The following is a 19,605-nucleotide window of genomic DNA, read 5'->3' on the forward strand; positions in this document are numbered from 1 at the left end:
CAGGGGCTAATGTGGTAAATTAGCCCTGTCTGCCTGGATCCATTGGTACCTCCCCCACATGAGTTTTGACCCCACACCATCCTCCAGGAAGGTGGGAAAAGAGGTTTCCAAGCCTGGATCAAACAATGAAGTAACCTCATGTTAAGGAGACTGGACTCATGAATAAGACTCAGCCTCTCCTGTAATATTTTAATGAAAAGGTGCAGTTGGGGGCCTGTATTTCTGAGAATAATCATATGTAATGTTTTTATTATACGGTGACATTTAAGAGCATCAGGAAGGTCTGCCTTGCACTCTTCCCTTCTGCTGTTAGCAGTAGTAACGTCCATCAGCCAACATGTGGCTTTATCTGGGGAGTAAAAGGCAAACAAATAGGAGGACAGGGAAAGAAGGTGATGAAGGAAGCAGATTATGTGATGAAGCTAGTGTTATAGGAAGACATTGATTTTGGACGGTGTTCAAGCTGGCCTTTCCTGCAGCCAGCAGTACTTTAGATACCATGGTGATAAGCTTCGCCTTAGAAGCTCCATAGTGGGGAATAGCGCGTTGCAGAGGAAATTCACCTTGGCCGTCATCCAGCTCCCACTGAAATCCACGAGAGTCTTGCACCAGCTCCCTCCAAAGTTTGACCGAGCCATCTGTCCATGAGGGAAGGGGGCATCCTGGGACCCTGGGAGTGGCAGGCAAATAATGGCACCCAGCTTTCACTGCAAAGCCAGCGTTCCTCAAAGCGGGGCTGGGACAAGTGTATGCCCAAATGCAGCCAAGTTGGTACTTTGAGCTCAGGGATTTTTATTTTTTTGAGGTTTTAAGGTCAGCAGCTTCACTAGTGTAGGTCAGGGGGGCATATTGTATCAGGTACCCTCCAACTGGTGATTATGCTGGTGTTCAAGGAAAGGGACTGAGATGCGATAGATGCTGTTAATCTAATGATTTTTGAAGCACCTGGCTGCACCTGGCTGCTTCTTCACAGCCTTGGTTCATTATGTAGCAATCCCCATTTTGCAGTGTGTGTATAAGTGGCTGATGTTCTGACTTGGAGAATTTGGTATCTCTGTATACAGATATAGGTGTCTGTACAAGATCCAGTGAAAAAGTCAGGTCCAGAGAACTTCAAGATCTAGAGCAGTATGTTGAAAGCAGCATGACTGAAATGGATGAGAAAACTCAATTGACCTCCACAGTAAGTATAAAATCTGTTATGCGAAGTTCATTTCTTATATTTAATGCAATTTAATAAGGTTAGAGAGGCAGGGAGCTTGGGAGGAAGAAAGAACAAAAAAAACCAAACCAACCAACCAACAAAACAAACAAACAAGAAATAGCCAGGTAGTCACAAGGGTTTGTGTATGCTTAGGATTTTGGTGTTGTTGCATTCAAGTGAGTAAGTAAACCAGTAATGTTGGGGTGTTTTACCCAAGTCTGCCATCAAGTGAGAGCCCTTGTCACCTCACATGATTATGTGCAGAGTCTGTAACGTTGCAGATGTGTGAATTTGGGCAAAAATCTCTTGTGTGAATGAACTCCGAGGAAAACATGAGATTGGTTTGTAATTTTTGCCAATCTAGTAAGAGTAGCAGAAAGGAATGATGAATGTATCATTGGCATGAAAGACACAGTGGGTTAAAAAAAAGTCTTTGGGACTGCTAAAGATCATTTCAGCCCAGTATAATAGGAAAAATCTGCCAGCACCATGGCGAGTTTGAGTGCCCTTGTACAAATTTCACCAAAATTTGCTCACATAAACAATGATGTAGAAAATTTAATGCTGAGTGATCATAGTCAAGTTTCTTTCAGCTACTAGCCTAATTAATTAGCACTGTTAATTTGATTCTCACTTGAGAAAAAAACTAATAAATAAAATATCCTCCCAAAAGTTGGGATGTCCATCAAGCCCCTCTTTCTATTTGAAAAGAAGATAGTGAGTAGGTCTCCTGGTAGCAAACACATAATTTGAAATGTTAAAAAGAATTATTTGATGTTCAGTTCCTTTACGCTGAAAATAGTTTTAACTGATTCAAGATCTGACAAAGTGTCTTAAGCTGTTCAAGCGTATTCCCCGTGTGACTGAAATGGGCAGAGAGAATCAATGAGTTTCCTGGGAAGCCAAGAACAAGGACATCAGCCTGGTTTTGCCCCTAGATTTTCTGCAGTGCTGTTTATTCCTTTCGTTCATTAATTTGGCTCTATTAATGCAGTGCCTACAATAAATAGCCTCACCCATGTACATATATTTAAGGACACATAAGCATTTTGATTCAGCTGTTGGTTTTCCTGTTGACTTTGTGATAGGGTGTGTGCAGAGTGGGAAGGTCCTCAGTCCAGAAGGTTGCTACACAGTCAAATCTCTGCCTGCTTTCACCTTGAACGCTCTCCATCGTGTTTGTGCACTTTGTGCATTGCAAATACAGCGTGTGACTTGTTTATACTGTATTTTGGGCATGGCTCTTTAGGATGTAAATGTGCTTAGGGGAACGTTTTTCCACCTATGTTTCTCTGATAATTCAGCTGTACACTGTAAATAGCTGACAATCCTGTTATTAAATCTCTGAATGTGACAAGGGCACTGCCTTCAAACGAAGACAGGAAGCGTTTAAGCTTCAGCGTTAAAGAAGCACTTTTAATGGCAAGAGCAATTAGGCAGGGAATAGACCATTAGTATCAGGGAAGGTTACTGCTGCACCACAACCACACATCACCCAGCACAGGTTAGAGACGGTGTGAGCAGGGGCTGTGTAATATGTACTCATGCAAAATGTACAAGATGAGATTGGGTGATGCGGTTGATCTTTGATTGTATTTTTGATGACACATCCTAGCTGCTCTCTGCCTGTTTGTAAGAGAGAAATCTGCCCGCTGCTGCTGGTTTGGATGCTCTGTGCTTAGCTCATATGTGACATGAGTAGCTGGCTGTTTACTCCTCATTGACGTAGCAACTATTAGAGACTATTGGGCCCTCTTGCATCACTTGGAAATGCTTCATAATGGTAATTTTACCACTGGGGTCAGGATTAAAATGAAGATAATATTTTAAATAATTGATGCTAGAGGCGGTTTAGGATTTGTTTAAAAAAAATGGATATTGCTGCATGACATCACTAAGCGGGACAGCCTGCTTAATGACTCATAGGGGAGCAGGAGGCTCTGCTGTGTAGGTGTTTTAGGATTTGTGGGCTTCATGTTGAAGGCTGGCAAGACTGGGAGCTTTAGCTGCAAAACAACTGTGGCTTTATCACGGAGAAGAGAGAGCAGATTTGACACCGGGGAATCAGGCCCTGGCAATGAAGGTGTGAGCAGAAGTGACTGCTGGTTACTGTGCAAAGCTTGTTCACTTCAGTGGCAGTGCATCCTCCTTTCCTGCCTCCCCCACACACTAGTCTGATTTTATTTACTTGATGTGGCTTATCAAAATGCAAGATTGTAAGAATTTCTGAAGTGACAAACTGTTTTCTTTCCGTCTGGAAGTTTCACTGCAGCCTACAGGATTTAGAAACTCAAACCCGGCTGCAATTCAAAAAGAAATTTTCTGTAGAAGTTGCACACTTCTGCCTACACATCAGGGGTCTGAGAACGCCCTCCAGAGCAGCGAGGTGTTGTTCGCTGTTACCATTTGAATTATAATAATAGAAGTCCTGCAACTGCATTCTTATCAGGGAAGGTTTAGTACATCAGTGCAGCAAGACAGCAATGGCCTCTTTGGAATATGTCTAAAATTATGTAGCCAGTTTGTACAATTTTTTTTTCCTAAAGCTTCTTCTGGTTGTACTGAGGATCCTTCCTTGTGGACTGTGAAATGCGTGTATGAGTACCTTCTGTGTATATATATTGCTTTGCCTCTGCTTAAGGCTTTGCAGTAGATCCCCATCAGGTATGGAACACTGCATTTTAGGGAGCAGGAAAAAAAAAAAAAATTTAAATCTTGCGTGACTCTAAAGGGAAATGTTCGTTTTATTATGTGGAGGTGTGAGCATCTTATTTTCAGTATTCACTACTGATTGTTTCACCCCTGAAAGACGGACAGGTATTGTAGCCAGAGCTGGGAGTATTCAGCAAGGCTTGTCCTTTTGAAAATGTAGTACTTCAAGATGGACACTCTCTCGCCTTCATATTAATTGCGTTTCAGTGACTGACTCAAGTTCTTAGTGATCTGTAACAGCACCACTTTGTTGTTGCCTTTGTTTCATTCACCGGTTTTGTCGGGCTTTTGTATTCTGGCTTCCCACTTATAAATCTGTTGCACACATCTAAAATGTCTCCCTGCAGTTGTTTAAGTGGGAACATGTGATCTGTTTTGTGATATTGAAAACTGTCAATGAGAGCATTTGGAAAAAATAATGGGAGAAACACACTGAGAGGAGACATGCAAATTGTCACCAACCAGAACTCAGGCTGTGCGGGGACCCTGAACTGCTTGGAGTATGCGTGGGGGAATGTGGGGAGAGTCTGACATCTTATTACTGTTGATTTCAGAGATAGTGATGTCTGAAGAGGAGGCAGGAGCTCTGTTCTGGTAGGTAGCTCAGACACCAGGGCGAAGATGGCAACAGCGTATGTGTCCCTCTGTCTCTGCCTTGACATCGCCCCATCTCTAAACAGGATGTTCCTATGCTCTGCCCCTCCAGGTAAAGCCCCCACCTCTTGCACCTTCATGTAGTCCAAACCCCTGGTAGCCCTAAAGCTGAAATACTCCTCCCTCAACTGCCAGGAGCTTTCTGCCCAGACAGGACAGCCCCAAGGTGCTCATGGGCACAATGTACACCCAAGGGCACAAACATGGTATACAAGGAGGAGATCAAAACATCTTTGGACTCATGTGGATGTGTAATCCAATGAGCGTCATAATAATCCCCTCTCCTCCAGCTGGGATAGGGAGAAATTTATTATTTTATGAAACAGTAAAAGAGATTTAGTTGCCTAAAACTTTACAGCACGCAAGTGGATGAGAGCTCTCTCTTTTAATGATTATTTTGTTTTGCATTTGACGGCTGTTTGTCTCTTTTGTAGTCCATTACAGGAGACCACTAATTTTCTGTTGACTCTTTTTTATAAAGAAGGTCGTTATAAACTTGTATTTAAGGGATCTTCTAAAAATACTAATACATAAAAAGGAGACTAATTTAATCTATGGTTCTTTTCAAAACTAACAGAAACTGGCTTGCCTGAGAACAGGGATTTGACACTTCATTGCACTCACCCCTATTTAAGAGAATTCAATTAAAGGCTTGAATCTCTAATCTCAGTTACAATGTAACACAATAGCTGTGCTGCAAGGGTCAGATCCCACGTTCCAGAAAGGGAGCTGTTGAGTTGGGAGTTATTTGGGGTTGATGGGGAGGCTGCTTGCCTCCTCGCAGGCAGATCCAGAAGTGTTGTGTGAGTCCGTGCTTCCTTGGGGAGTTTTCTTTTTCCTGTGTGCCTCTTCCACCTTCCTCTGTGCTTTGGAGCTGGGAAATGGGTGTTTGTGCATAATGCGAAACTCCACTTTGTCTTTGGAGAGATCTGAAGGACAAATAATGTCTTTAATGTTTCCATGTGATCCGTAAAGATGTTCCCCGGACAGAAAGTTCTGATCATCTGTTTTTTCAGACCTTCAAAATTGCATACTATGGAAGATGCATCAGCTTTCAAGGACTTGGTTGTATGCAGCCTGGTGCTCCCAGCAGTCTCTCTCGCCATGCTTTGCCTCCCCAGACTTCTCTGCAAAGCCTGTGGTTTTGTGGGGAGGGCTTCCTTCTTCAGCTGGACTGAGCTCCTCATGAAGCCTGGGGCAAACACCTCTCCTGCGGTTGTGGTTACCAGCTTTTACCCCTACAAGGGAAGTCTATTCTGACTCTTTCAGTCTCGGAGCAGTAATCTTGCATATGTATTGTTCAGATCTTTGCAAGAATTTTTCTCCATTGAGTTAGAAATTAGCATTTCAAATTCTGTGGGGGAGAAGTTGCCAAAGTTTTTATATTTTAAGCTTAGAGTTTGGAACAGAATCAAAATATCTAATCCACTTTGCATTCCCTGTTTGGTCTTTCCTCCTTGCCTTATGAATTGGCATCCTTGTCCTTCAGACATAGACCGATATTGTGCCACTCTAGAAGGCTTCTCCCATGAAGTATCAAAGCAACATTGCATTGATTTGCAACACACTTCCAAGTAACTGTTAAATTAGCATAAGTAACGTGAGATTGTACTGGAAAGAGTTTATGCTCATCAACTTATTTACAGGATGACCTCTGAATTATTGGCCAGAAAAGAAAATAGGCACACGACTGCTGGGAATGATTTGGGATGGTTCAGTGCTTCCTGTTATTCCTTAAAGGAATGATTGATTTCCATGAGTTAAACAGGGTGGTCCAAACTTTGCACCTTGGATCTAAGTTACTTTCGCTCCCTTTCTTTTCTTTTTTTTTGTCTCCTTTTGGCACTCCTCCTTCCCCTGCAATGATGTTGGAGCTGCTGTGGCTCCCTGTGGGGAGGACAGCCCAGCCAGTGCGCAGGGCAGCCACAGCCCCGAGCCTGGGTCAAAGCATTGGCTGGGGAGGCACATGGGAAAACATGGGGCTAGCCTGGGTTGTCTAGGGAGAAATGGGCAGCTGAAATGCTTTTTTGCTGCCTCTCAGGGGTAGTAAAGCTTCCCAGAAGAAAACTGTGTTTAGAGAGATCTGTAATAGAGGCCTTACAAGTCAAATCTATTTAATTCTTAGGGTGCTAAAGTGTGAATGTGCAAAAAACATAGTAAGAATTTCTCACCAATTGGCACCTTGTCCTCAGTGGCTGAGTGAGAACTTGATCTATTCTGCACGCTAACACCAGGCACTAATTTTAGATCACAGGGACTATGAAGAGTGCAGTTTCTAGCTCTTGACTTGCTATAATTTACTTATGGCAAATGGAGGGAACTGGTGCATAAACTTTTCTCTCCCAGCAAGGGAGGCAACTGCCTCCACTAGCAAGGAATCTCCTGTCATGAGACTGCACTCAAAACGAAGTAGTACATAATAAAAGGTATGATTTTTAATCCTATTTTATAATAAATAAATCTTCAGGATTTTGTTCAGAAAATGAAGCAAAAAATATTTGAGTTGTGTAATATGGCTTATGATTCTAGCATAAAAGTCCATCTAGAGTTTATTGAGCTGATTTTGCTCACGTTTGTTTGCAATAAATAAGCAGTAACTTGGAGCAGAAGAGGATCAGGTCTTCTGCACATACACTCCCGTGGTTTTAAAGGGTGGATTCGCTGCTGCATAAATCTCATAAAAGGTTCAAAGCCCCACAGCAAAAGTATTAATAAAGGATGCAGCCATAAGCAGGTTGTGTCATCTGGGACGTGTGTCAGCCTGACGTATTATCCATCGAGTGCTTTGTTTGCATTTGGTAAATATGATGAGCTTTGTGCTGAAGTAGCACTGCAGACCTTAGCAATGGCTTATCCAGTTGGCAGTGAGCAGGATGGGCCTTTGGTCACCATCCAGCCCGTTTCTGTTTCTCAGGATTGCTGGGGCATAGTCCTGTCCTCCCCTAGCTGATTTCTCTTTTGGGAGCAGACATGGGGACAGCTATATGCATATAGTGCATCTACGGTCCTACTCCATAGGTTTGGGCAGTCCTCCACTGTATTTCCATTGGCCAGGGCTGGCTAAGTGGCTACCTTTAAAAATAGGACAATAACTTCAATGTGTTTTCAGCCAGAGAACTGAGAAGGTTTTAGAAAAAAATACTAGGAAGAGGAAGTATATGTATCGGTGCTGCCAACTCACAGGGCAGCTGGCACATCAAGCAGCAAGTAGTGGCAACTGAATAAGGGCAATGCAGAACAGCTAAAATGAGGCATGTTATCCCCTGGCTATTACAGCATCGCTGTACTCTAGCTGAGGACCCAGCACACAGCCGGTTTCGTCAATAACTGTGCAATACCCGCAGGCCCTCAAGCCTGCACCGAATGGGAATCCTGGGAGAGAGCCCAGCCCCAGTGTGCCAGCCCATCCGAGCCCATTGTTTTTATCCCAGTTCATGGAAAAATTATTTTCGATCATCTCATCACTTTAAACATTTTGGTAAGTGTTAATATACTTTCAGCGCAGTGGAAATAATCACCATATGGCTGTAAGATTTACCATCTGTCAAGAGATGCTGAAATACAATTAGTCCGTGTAGTCCATTTATCAATCTATAAGTGACAATATGCACAGTCCTGGCAACTTTGGCTGCTGACAGAATCAGAACTTGTATAGGCCTACCTGTCTGGCCTTATTACAGTCAATATATAAATGAGATGGAAAAAAATCCTGTCATTCAGCTGTGTCCTTCACCTTGGCAGGAAGGTAAAAAAAGTCTATATTGGTGTAAATGAGACTAAGGAAATGTTGTGCCTTAATTTTTGTAGCACTAATTGGATTTTTATGTCTAGTAGACCTTAATTTCATAATGCAAAGCCAGATTTACTTGCAGTCTTTCAATCAAGAAATACCAGCAGGATACAGTATGTCATGGGGAGGGGGATATTATTAAATCCTCTCCTGTTGTATTAACTTCCAAGGCACAAAAAGCTAAATGTTAAAAACATGAGAAATGTCATCATTAGCATCATACAGGTAAGATTTTATTTTTCCTTTGTCTCTTGTTTGATTTCAGAAAAGTGAGAAGATAGCTTTTCGGTAGAGTGAATAATTTTTTGAAAAACAGTCAAGGCCTTTTTATTTTAAAATTACTAATGATCTGACATTGGGTCTCACTTTTGGCCATTCCTGCAGATCTAGCCCCTGGCAGGTGTCCTAGCCTGGCTGCTCAGGACTGTTGCCTTCTTAAAACTTGGGTTAGATTTGTAATGGCCAATGTGTCTCCAGAAAATAACTTGAACTTTTTATTTGGTTTTACATATTACTCGGACTCATCTTGCATAATAAGTTTATAATAAGAATGTGTGTTGTGTTTTGTTTATTATACACATTTTCAGCCAGCCCACACTAATTTTTTCAGACTCTGCTGACGTGAGAATGTCATTTTTTTCATATTTGCATTATAGCCTGTAGTTATGGAACCTGCATTGCATGACAAATGCTCATACTTGAAATTAAATCCTCCCAGAGCCCATACCTTGTATAACCTGTACCTTGCATAACCCACAAAGTTGAAGGCATTGGCATAGAGAAATCAGAAGCACTGAGGGAGCAGGGCTGCGGGGATCAGCAATAAGGAGCTGTGGAGGTTCAGGAATTTCTGGGATAACTTTTTCCCAGTATTACCTGCAGATTTGAGCAGTTTGCAGTGTTAGCAACTTGTGGGAGTTTAGTTTTGTGTTTTTACTGGTATGGGGTTTTGTGGCAAGGAGAGTAGTGGACTTTCTTGTTTTGTAGATGTTGTGTTTCCCATTAATAACCCATTGGTTAAGTTTTTCAGATTTAGTAGTTTTTCTCTCTGAAGTAGAGATTTACCAAAGGATCTTCACTTTTTTGCTAGGGATGCTGTCAGCTTTTGATACCAACAAATAAATGTACATATCTGAGATCTGTGCTGTAAATCTGATGGCAGCAGATGGTGTTATATATTTAAAGATTAAAGTTAATAACATTAGCTTCTAAATTTTTGAATTTCCTTTGTATTTTTAACTTGCAGCAGAAGAAATGTGTCATTTCATGACTTTATTGGCTGCTAGTAAATACTTTAGTTTCAAGAACCGTGTCCCCCAGTTCCTTAGAGAGGTGCTGCCTGCGTGCTAGCAGCAACCAAAATACTCTGGTTGTTGATTCTATTAGTCTATTAAAATTGCCAGAAAATGGAAATCTGCTCTTTTTTCCCAGATAGTCTAATTTAAGCTGCACTGAATGGGGAATGATGCTGGCCTTAGCTGTGCTTGTTTGTGCCCAACACCTTGCCCCTTCCCGACAGCAGCTGTGGGGTTCCTGGCAGTGAGTACAGGAGATGCACTTGCCCAGGAACTTCTCTTTGCTGTTTTTAATACACCATCTTTGGTGCTCTTGACTAGAGTTGGTGATTTTTGCCTTCTAGATGGCTTGCTCTGGAAGGAGGCTGGGAGCAACAGATCTGTTTAAACATGGCAGTGTTGTTGCCAGCCCAGTGCTGTTCTCAGCACGGGCAAGTTGATGCATGTACCAGAAACCCAGTGCGGACATCGGCTTGCATCTTTCTAATCCCTTACAGAGTAAATTGCTTATTCTTTAATTGCTTTTAAATTTTACATGCTTAAGTTTCATTGAAGGCATTCATCCCTGTATTAAGCCATCTGTTGGCACCTTTTTTCTAGCAGTCTAATAAAGCACCAAGGCTGTTTTTTAACCCACGTGCTCTGGCAGCATCTCTGGTCACAGCATGTACCCAGCCAGGGCATACGCTGTGCCCTGCCTGTGCTGCCTACACGTGGTGGTGGTCACCGGGACAAGCAAAGCCCTATCGTTTTCTTCTGACGTTATGGTTGATAGAATTCCTTATTTGATCCTTTAGGCAATAGATCAAAAAGAGTTATACAACTTGTTCTTTAAACTGAACTGATTGGCTTTTTTTTTCCCCTAGTGTAAGTGGAAGAAAAGCCTCAGGGGAGAGCATTTGAATAGAGTATGGGAAAAGCATATCGATAATTACATGCATGGATTAGCTCACAAAAGTACTCCCCTCCAAGGATCTGCTTAGTTCTGTGGCATTTGAAATAATGGAGCGTTTAATCATATTATTTTGCAATAGTGAGGCTTTGATTATGCTGCTGATTAAAATCAACTTTTCAGATTTCTTTGTGAAAGATGACCTCAGCTGCCATGTGAATTCTTAGATCACAGGCAACAAAAAGTCCTAAATGTAAGGATGCTGCCCTGGTGGTGTCAGTGGGTTTTACATGCACTAACACATGCATGGTCTTTTACTTCGGTCTTCTGTTTGTAGGTACAGTGTATTTTGATCGTATATCCTCTGACATTTAATCTATTTTTTTAAAATTAATTTTTAAAAATAAACACCAGATAGCTCACACAACCTAAAAGTATCCCCAGCTTTCTGCCACACAGAAGACATAGTGCAAAGGATTAATAATAAAGACTCCACTTGCCTGCTAAATGATTCTCCTACTTGTTTACAAATGCAAAACAAATTGCTCTCTTCCTCCAAAACTGTATCTCTGCTGTTTTCTCTTCTTTGATCATTTCTCACCAATGCTGAATCTAGATGTGTGTGGTGTCTGATGTGGGGTGAGGTTTAGGAGCAACTGTGGCTGCTGGCACCTCATTTCCCCTAGCAAGGCCAGTGCTGGACATTCTTGGACAGGCTTTTGGGGTGGGCGAGGGCTCTGAAGAACGCTGCCTTTTGTTTTGGGATGGTACTCAAGGAGCTTAATGCAGTTCAGATCTGCACATTGGCTCCTTATTTCTCCTTTGTAAAACATACCAATCAACCCCCATGGTGTTTTCCCTGTGCTTGAGAAAATTCACGGTGGCACAGAGCTGTGGTTTTGTTCAGGTTCATTTGTGCTGCTCTGACAGCAGCAGAGCCGGTGGGGATGAGGCGCATGTTTCTTGCAGGTGGGGTACCCCTGGGCTGGCTCAGCCCTGCACACCCCACTGTAATGAGCTTCTATGGGATCTCTCCTGCTCAAGCCTCCCTGTGCTGTGGCTGAGGGTTTCAATGAGAGCTTTGCAGAGTAGCCCCCAACGTGTTAAATGCAAGGCTCGTGCTTCATCCTTCCTAGCATCAGCTGCACAGGGTAAATTTTGGGGCATGCACGTGTGTTCTCCATGCGACGGGGTGTTGTAAGAAACCCTGTATTTCCTGGGTTTGTGTCTGGATGGGAGCTGCTGGCACCAGAGGCACAGAGGGTGGCTGCTCTCCCTCTCCTACAGACTTGTGCTCTCTATTCCAAGATTTACACTTTCAATTTACAATGGCAATCTCTCGCTGAAATATTACAGCACAAACATTGTGCCACAGAGGAGGCTGTGGGAAAAGCATTAACTCTACAGGAGCTGAGGCAAACCCAGAGGATGTCATTTTTAACCAATCCAGAGAAATAGGAAGGCTTTGGGAGACTGTTTTTGTGCTGATCTTGCCTCATTTGTCCACAACAGTAGGAAAGGTGCTGGGGCAAATGGAGTACAAGTATTTTTTTTCAGTTTAATAGGGTTTGAATTTATCCCTATGCAAATGGAAAGCCATGTAAACTTTACCAAGGATGCAAATTTATGAATCTTCTTTCAATGTCTTCTCAGTAAAAATCTCTGAAATATTCTGAGTAACACAACCAGTTTCACACACACATTCTCAACTTGTTGGTTGTTTTTTTTTTCTAATAAATAACCTTACCTGTGGAGGATTAGTTCAGGGTCCTCTCAGTTCCTGTCACTTGTCTGTGTGTTTATTCACAGTGTCTTGAAAGGTTAATAGCTGTCTGGAGATGGCCTAAAAACAATGTGTGAGCTTTTTCACTGCCCAAGTTAAACCTTTTAATTTGTATATTGACTTCATAAAGGCATAATGGTATTGAGAGATCTCACAGATATTACAATGATTTTCATACCAAGAGCTTTTGTCCTGAAGATTTATTCTTTTGGACTTAACCGCAAATCAAAAGTTAATTTTATTAATGTCTGTGCTTTTAACAGAAAATTCCTCTTTAGATGGATAGGTTTTTTTACTTATTTTTTGTCCAAGTAACTGGTACTATTATGTTTCCTACAAACGAAAGACACATTTTTGCTAATTACATTGTCTGTTGAAATAATAATGCTTGTAAGAGAAGGAAGCTAAAAAGATGGGGTTTTTTCCCACAAATTTCATATATTTCTGCAGGTGAGTTGATATCAAACCTAGTGTGAAGTGGGCACCAGAGAATCGCAGCTGTGGTTATCCGAACGAGTTGCATGACCTTGCCCTCAATTGGCACTGCTGCTGCATTCAGCACATCTTTTCAGCCTCATCATCATCACTCACAGGCAGATAGGTCTGCTGCAAAACAGGAATTTCAGCAGCTGAAAGACTGACAAGAAGGACTGTGAGTAATTTATAATTTAAAAATAGCTGTTTCTCTTTCTTGTTTTCTCTTTTTTTAGGGACAGTGTAATTTCTGTCCTGCTAGCCTGGGTTTTTCAGAAGTTGTTCCCTGTACCTTCCTATGTACCCACACTTTCACCTTGCAGCAAAACAGCACCCAGGAGTGCAGGGTTTGGCTTGCAGAGTACCAGCAAATGCACTGTAAGGGGTGCCTGCATTTTTTATTTTATTTTCTATTTTCACAGAGAGAAAAAAGAGCAAAAAATAAGTGCAGTTGTCCCCTGATAGCCAAGGCTATCTCTCTGGGCCAGTTCTCCCATCTCTTGTGTACAACAGATACTAAGGCCTCCCTTTTCTTTGTGCTCACCCTTCCTGCCTCGTATTGCACAGGGTTGCTCCTCCATCCTTCCAAATAATTTTTGCTGGAAATACCTGCACGAGGAGGTTTGCACTGCAGGAGCAGGAGCTGCCCAGGTCTGTGGAGAGTGGCTGGCCAAGGTGTGCTGGGCAGACCCGCATCTGGCCACAGCCCACCTTCCTCCATGTCATGTAATAGCAGTTGTTAAAACCACCAAGAGGTTCTCTCTGGTCTGTAAAGACTGTTAATTTTTACAATAGTCTCATTGAATGGTGAATATTCAGCTGTTGATTTGGCTTTTTAAATGCACATAGTTGGACACTTCTCTGGGTGGAAGATCTGGTATAAAACTGCCCTGCAATGATAGCAATAGCAAAGATTCGGAGAGGAAGTGAGGTGCTTTAATTTTATTTCCAGGCTTGCTACTGGCTCTGCTGTCCTGGGATGCCATCTCGTTCTCGATAGCTGTTTCCTCAGGTGTAAAATGGAGCCATTACCCACCTGCTTGCTTCATGCTAAGAGTTTTGCACCGTGTCAAGTTGAAACAGGCTCTTCCCTTCTGCTGGTTGCGTTTGCTGGCCGCTGGCACCGAATGGGCCTGTCGCAGCTGATGAGATCTGACTGACCCAGATTAATTAGCATATGCCAATTTGGGAAGGGAGCAAGCTGCCTGCTTTCATAATGCCAGTTTGCTGCTACCACATCTGTAAAATGTGCAGGTTTAGCATTCGCCCTCCCAGCTCTGCATATTGCCCATGGTGACTGGGCCCAGCCTGCCATCCCGATCCCTGACCCTGACCATGAACTGGGCAGTGATGGATGTTGAGGTTACAATATCTTAGGGAATTGGGCTGAAACAGCTGAATTTGCTTTGTTTGTGGCAAGTGTAAGAGGAATGTGTGCAGTGAGGTGAGGAGGGGTCCTCTGACTTCATCCTCAGCCATTAAGAAGCTAAATTCGTGTAGTTTTCTGCTTCCTGACAATATTTAATTCAAGATGACAGGAGCCTTCAATATGTAGAGTTGATGTGCTAGAGGATGATGGACTCTCTTTTGCTTTGAGCAAAGATTAATTTTGTGTATAAACTGCAAACAGCGTGCTAATTTACCAGGTGCAACACCATGAACTGCGACTTCTCCCTACAACGGTTATGTCCTTCATCAGAGGTCTGCCTTTACTCGGAATTTGGTGTTTCGGGGAGAGGTGTTGGTTGCTTTTTAAAGTTTGAGATGTGCATTTACACTACAAGTGAGTTGTGTTATGGGTAGATGAAACAGTATTTTCACAACTATCTTTTGGCATCATTAGTTGCCTGGACCTTCACTGAGATGAGTATTTCGAATGGGAGAAAAAATCTGTCCATGAGCTCATGGGCCACCATGCAACAGTAAAATCTAGAAAGGCACATAGCAGCAGCAGCCAGGCAGGGCAGCTGTGCACCCCGAGGCATGGGGTCCCCTGGTGCCAGCACTGCTGCCGGTGGAAGGGGAGCATTTGGTGTCTTCTGGGGTTGTGGAGGAGTGACTGGAGAGCATGCCACTTTCAACGTGTGGGATGTATTCATTCAGTTTTCTTTGAGACTGAAGACATGTGTTTGCCTCACTGATGTGCTCTTAGCATTTGGAGCTGCGTGTGTGGTTTTCAGAAGTCAGTGGCACAAATAATGCCCGGTGGCTTTGGGAGCTGATGGTGTTACCGTCCGGGTTTCGCACAGGCGGAGAGGGCGGCTGTCAGGTGGCCCAGTGGGAGAGCTGGGGAGGGGTGGTGTGGGGACAGCACTCCTCTTTAGCAATGGCACTTACTTTTGAAGTATCATAAATAAATACAAATGATACTCCAAGTTACATTATATATGAATATATCTTTCCAGAAAGGATTTTATTGCACTATCAAGCAGTAGTAGTGATGCTCAATCCAAATAACTATTGACACCAAGTTTATCATGTTGAGTTTGGCAAATAAAAATTTTTGTACCAGTGATTGGGGGGGGGTTTCCCAATGTAGGATTTTGTGTTCGTATCTAATCTTCTTTCTTGAAAGATCCTCATTATCTAATACTTGTTATAGCAGATCACTGCAGATCTGCTGGCACTGTCAGGTGGCATAAACCTCAGCGTGTGCATGACACTGGCAGTGTCTGCAGGCGTGTGCATCCTCCACCAAACGGCAGCTATATGAGGATGCATTCTTTTTAAAACTGTGTTTATTCTAACTGGTAAATAAGACAGTGCAAATCTGTCTAGTATTAGTGTGGGGAGAGCACAGATAATCCTGTCCTGTAAACTAGGAAACCTCTTCATGGAGAATTTTATCTGATCTGTTAGTAAAAGTTTTAGCAAAGTGTGTAAAGGGTGATTTTGCCTCTGGTGGAGTACAAGAGCTCCTGTCACAAATATGTTTGATGTTCCAGATGCTACAAGTAAAGGAGCTGCTTTGTTCTGTTCACTGCTTGGTCAGTGCTGTGTCCATCTGATGCACGCTGGGCACTTTGCACATTTTAAAGAACTTGGGTGCTGCTTCTGGAGGCACCCCCACGAGTCACTGTGCTGTGTTTGTTACCAAAAGCATTGCTCAAATACAGAAGTCTTCATATCGTCACAGCCTTGTTTGGAGCCAAAGCCAGCTCCGTGTGGCCCCGTGCGTAGCTGGGGTCAGAGGACAGTGGCTCTCTCAGATGCCATCTGACTGCCCAGCCAGGGCTCACTGTGCTGCAGCTCCATCCCAATACCCCACAGCCCATGCAGTGCTGGCTGCCAGTCAGCAAAGAGTCATTACAGCTGAAGTGACTTAAATCACTGGTGTGCTCACGATTCAAATGGTAAACAAGGAACTTTGAATTAAATAATTTGAACCTTTGCTAAGTGAGGATTCATTCCCATCTATTACGACGAGTAATATAAAGCACATGGTTTGCAGCTAGTCACACACTTGTAAAATTTGGCATGGTTATATATTAACCAGAAAGTGATACCGTATCTCCCGCAGCTATGGATGCAGTTAGTTCCAGAGTCTTAGTTTTTGCTTTTTAAATTCTTCAGAAAAGGTTAATGAAATATTTCTATGTTAATGGAGAATGATTGCTTTTTACTTGAGATTTGTCTCGCATGACACAAAGATGGAAATGAAAAGTCAACTAAAATGCATAAAGCCGTGACTTGAAAATTGCTATCATATTTATAAAACATGCTGGCTATATTTAATAATAAAATAGCTTATCAAAGTGCATTTTCTGTCTTAACCTGCATTATTAAACAAACAACTATTAACTATAACTTGTCTCGATTTGCTACATTTCAAGCAGCTTTACTCTAAACAGTGGATTTTACTGTCAAACTGATTTTTAAGCAGATTATTTTTTTACAAGAGTATTTAATCAATGATTAACAACTTTGGTTAAAATTAATGAGACTTTAAACTTTCATAAATTCTCTTTGTCTTCTGATTTATGAGTCTGCAGCCTGCCTGCTCCTTGCCTCCCCAGGCAAAGTGGCAGTCTCATGTAACGACCAGCTTACAGGGGCTCAGTCATCAGACGACACAGGATGTGCTGTGGGGATTTCAAGTTAGCATTGCTCTTGTTTTAAATGTAAAACTTGATAAATTTCTGATAAAAAATGAAAAGGAAAGGAACCCTTGAAAATGAAGTAATTCCTCTATCAGTAAAGTGCTTTCTTGAATGTCAAAAGTTGCAAGTGACTAATGCAGAATAATCCTTCTCAGTTTGGAGCTCTGGGCCGTGGTAAATGTTTTAAAAGTGTCTAATTCAGTGCTTCATTTGTAAATTGAGTACCACAGTTTTATAGTTGCCTGCGTGTGCTTCACTGGTCAAAGCAGTTTGGGATGCAATGAAGGAGGATATTCCCCCCATGTTAAAAGCTCTGTCATTGGAGTTTGTCAACGCTGCTGGCTTTGCTGACCTGCCATGGTGCAAGGAGAGGTGCAGTGGCAGCGCAGCGGTGCCACCACCCCCAGCGCCAATGCTGCTTACTCATGGGCCCTGCTGATGGGTTTGGGCCCCTTGGGGTAACAGCTGAGCACAGACTGGCAGGTGGATTTGGCAGCAGCGCATATGACAGGGCAGGCATGGTTGCAGAAATGTGTCGTCTTTTCTTAATTATTATGATGCTGGGAAATCCTTCCTGGAGGTTGTGTCCTGGGGGTGCTTCATCTGCTCAGGGGGTCAAAAACTGGTCCTGGGGCTTTGCTGCCTTGTAGAGTTAGCTAGGGCAGAAAGGTCAAAGGCATATGTGGAGAGCAACCAGCCGGCCCTTCACATTTGAGACTCAATGAAAGGTCAACAGCTCACTTATTCTAAATGAGTTACAATCCTTAACTTTACACCTTCCTTGGCATTTTTTTTCTTTTTTAATAATTTATCAAGTAGCATACTATGTGAGTGATAGGACTTCTGTTTGTACCCAAGAACAAAAAATGCACTTTTTTTGTGTGTGTATGTAATAGTTATAAATTTTACAAATATAGTCAGATTTTGTCTTTGCCTTTTAATAAGAGCCCCACACGAATGAATAGGTGGCTATCTCAAGCCCGAAGCTTTATTACCCATTAATTTATCCACTTGGATGCATGTATACAGCCCCTGTTGCCAGCAGTAGCTACCACAAGACTCCTGAAAAACTGGAGATAGATTGAAGGGACAAACTAAATATAAGCTCTTGTTATCTCTAGGTTTACTTTATATGCTCACTGTTCCTGCTGCAGAGAGGCCAGGCATAGGTTTAAGTGTTTTCTGGTATTGTTAAGGTGAGTTAACAGTGTTAAAGTTGTTTGTAGAACGGGTTTGCATTCCACTTTGGAAAGTTTAGACTGCAATATATAGGTCATGTTACCATTTGCAAAATCAGTTATTAGTAGAATCCCCTAAAAATATAGAGCTAAGTAATAGGCAAAATGAATTCAAAATTATTCCTCACTTGGGGAAAGCACATATTTTTAAAGTAAAAGAGTAAGTAGCTTGGGGGAAACTTCCCTTCCTTACATTCCTTATTGCAAACGAAACTCATGACCTTTGTGGGTGTTATGCTGCTAATCCTGTGTAATGGATGATGGAAATATTTGAAAAATATTTTGGAGACTTGCCCTTCTTTCTTCCCAGCTGAGGACTGCATCAATTTTAGCATGTGAAATGAGATCCAGGCTCGGTGAGTTACTGATAAGGAAGAGCTGAAGCAAGTGGTACTCTTTCACAGCTGTAACATGACAGTCCCATTGTAATTTCAATTTATTTCATATAAGTGTTTTACAGAGTTCAGCACAGCTGTCCATCCAGAAACCTGCATGGCAGCAGCTGGGAAAAAATGTGACGTTTTGCAAGGAGAAAGCCACTTTTTCTTCTTTTCTCCCTCCTGAGGCCTTGCTGGGCTTTGCAAGCTCACCCCATCTTTCCTGAGCTAATTCTACCGTTAGATCACTTCATCTGTTTGATATTTGTAAATGTGCTCCCCTTGGTTTTAATTTAACAGCAACGGTAAAGGTTATGTGTGATGTTTGATACAGTTCCTACATTCAGTACCTGAAGTTTTCTATTCTAAAAATGCACAGGTGGATATACAAGGAGCTGAAGATTACAGAAATCCTAATAAAAGAATAATTCTGAAACTACGGGACTGAGAATAATAGAAGAGAATTATTTATATGAGTAGGAAAGAATAGCATATGAGAGCGAGGCATCTCTCTGGCCTTTCACCTAACTCTTTTCATTTGCTTTGTGCAAAATTCAGCCTGGCAGCCTTTTTCAGCTTCCATGTGGTAAACATTTTTGGGAATTAACTGTATTGCAGTAAATTGTTTTTTGAATCCTATCATAATTCTGTCAAGTGTAACTATTCTCCATATAATATTTTGTTTGTGATATGAATATATTGCACAGTACACTTAGTATAGACTGTTATGTACTGTATTTTTTAAGAGCTAAAAGCATAAAATGTATATAAAAGCACAATAGAGCTTGATTTGCCATTCACTTTTTCTAAATTTGGATTAAGAGTATAGTTTAAAGTGAATTTAATTTTACTGTCTTTAAGTAAGTCTTAGTTCTGACCTTCAACCTAGATGAATTTGTGTGTATCATGTTTTGTTCCCTTGGTCCTGCATCTTCTCTGCTTTTATGTGTGATTTGCATTGTCACGTGTTGAAGGTAAAACAAAACCCCTCTACTCTGTGCACCATTTTCTTGATTACTAAAAGCATCTGAAGAGGGCTGGTGTTTAGAAACAGGGTGTCAGAGGCAGGACATCACCCACCAAGAA

General features: G+C 42.1%; 1 protein-coding gene across 1 annotated transcript in view; it reads left to right on the plus strand.

Moving 5' to 3' along the window:
• Positions 1–17,261: 17,261 nt before the first annotated feature.
• HOMER2 (homer homolog 2 (Drosophila)) overlaps positions 17,262–19,605 on the plus strand; it is a 35,476-nt gene continuing 33,132 nt past the window's right edge. Inside the window, exon 1 of the mRNA XM_010181266.1 lies at positions 17,262–17,362. Coding sequence (XP_010179568.1) covers positions 17,262–17,362 — 101 coding nt within the window. The remainder of the gene's footprint in view (positions 17,363–19,605) is intronic.

The sequence above is a fragment of the Mesitornis unicolor genome, unplaced genomic scaffold, assembly GCF_000695765.1.
Source record: "Mesitornis unicolor isolate BGI_N332 unplaced genomic scaffold, ASM69576v1 scaffold3513, whole genome shotgun sequence".
NCBI lineage: Eukaryota > Metazoa > Chordata > Aves > Mesitornithiformes > Mesitornithidae > Mesitornis > Mesitornis unicolor.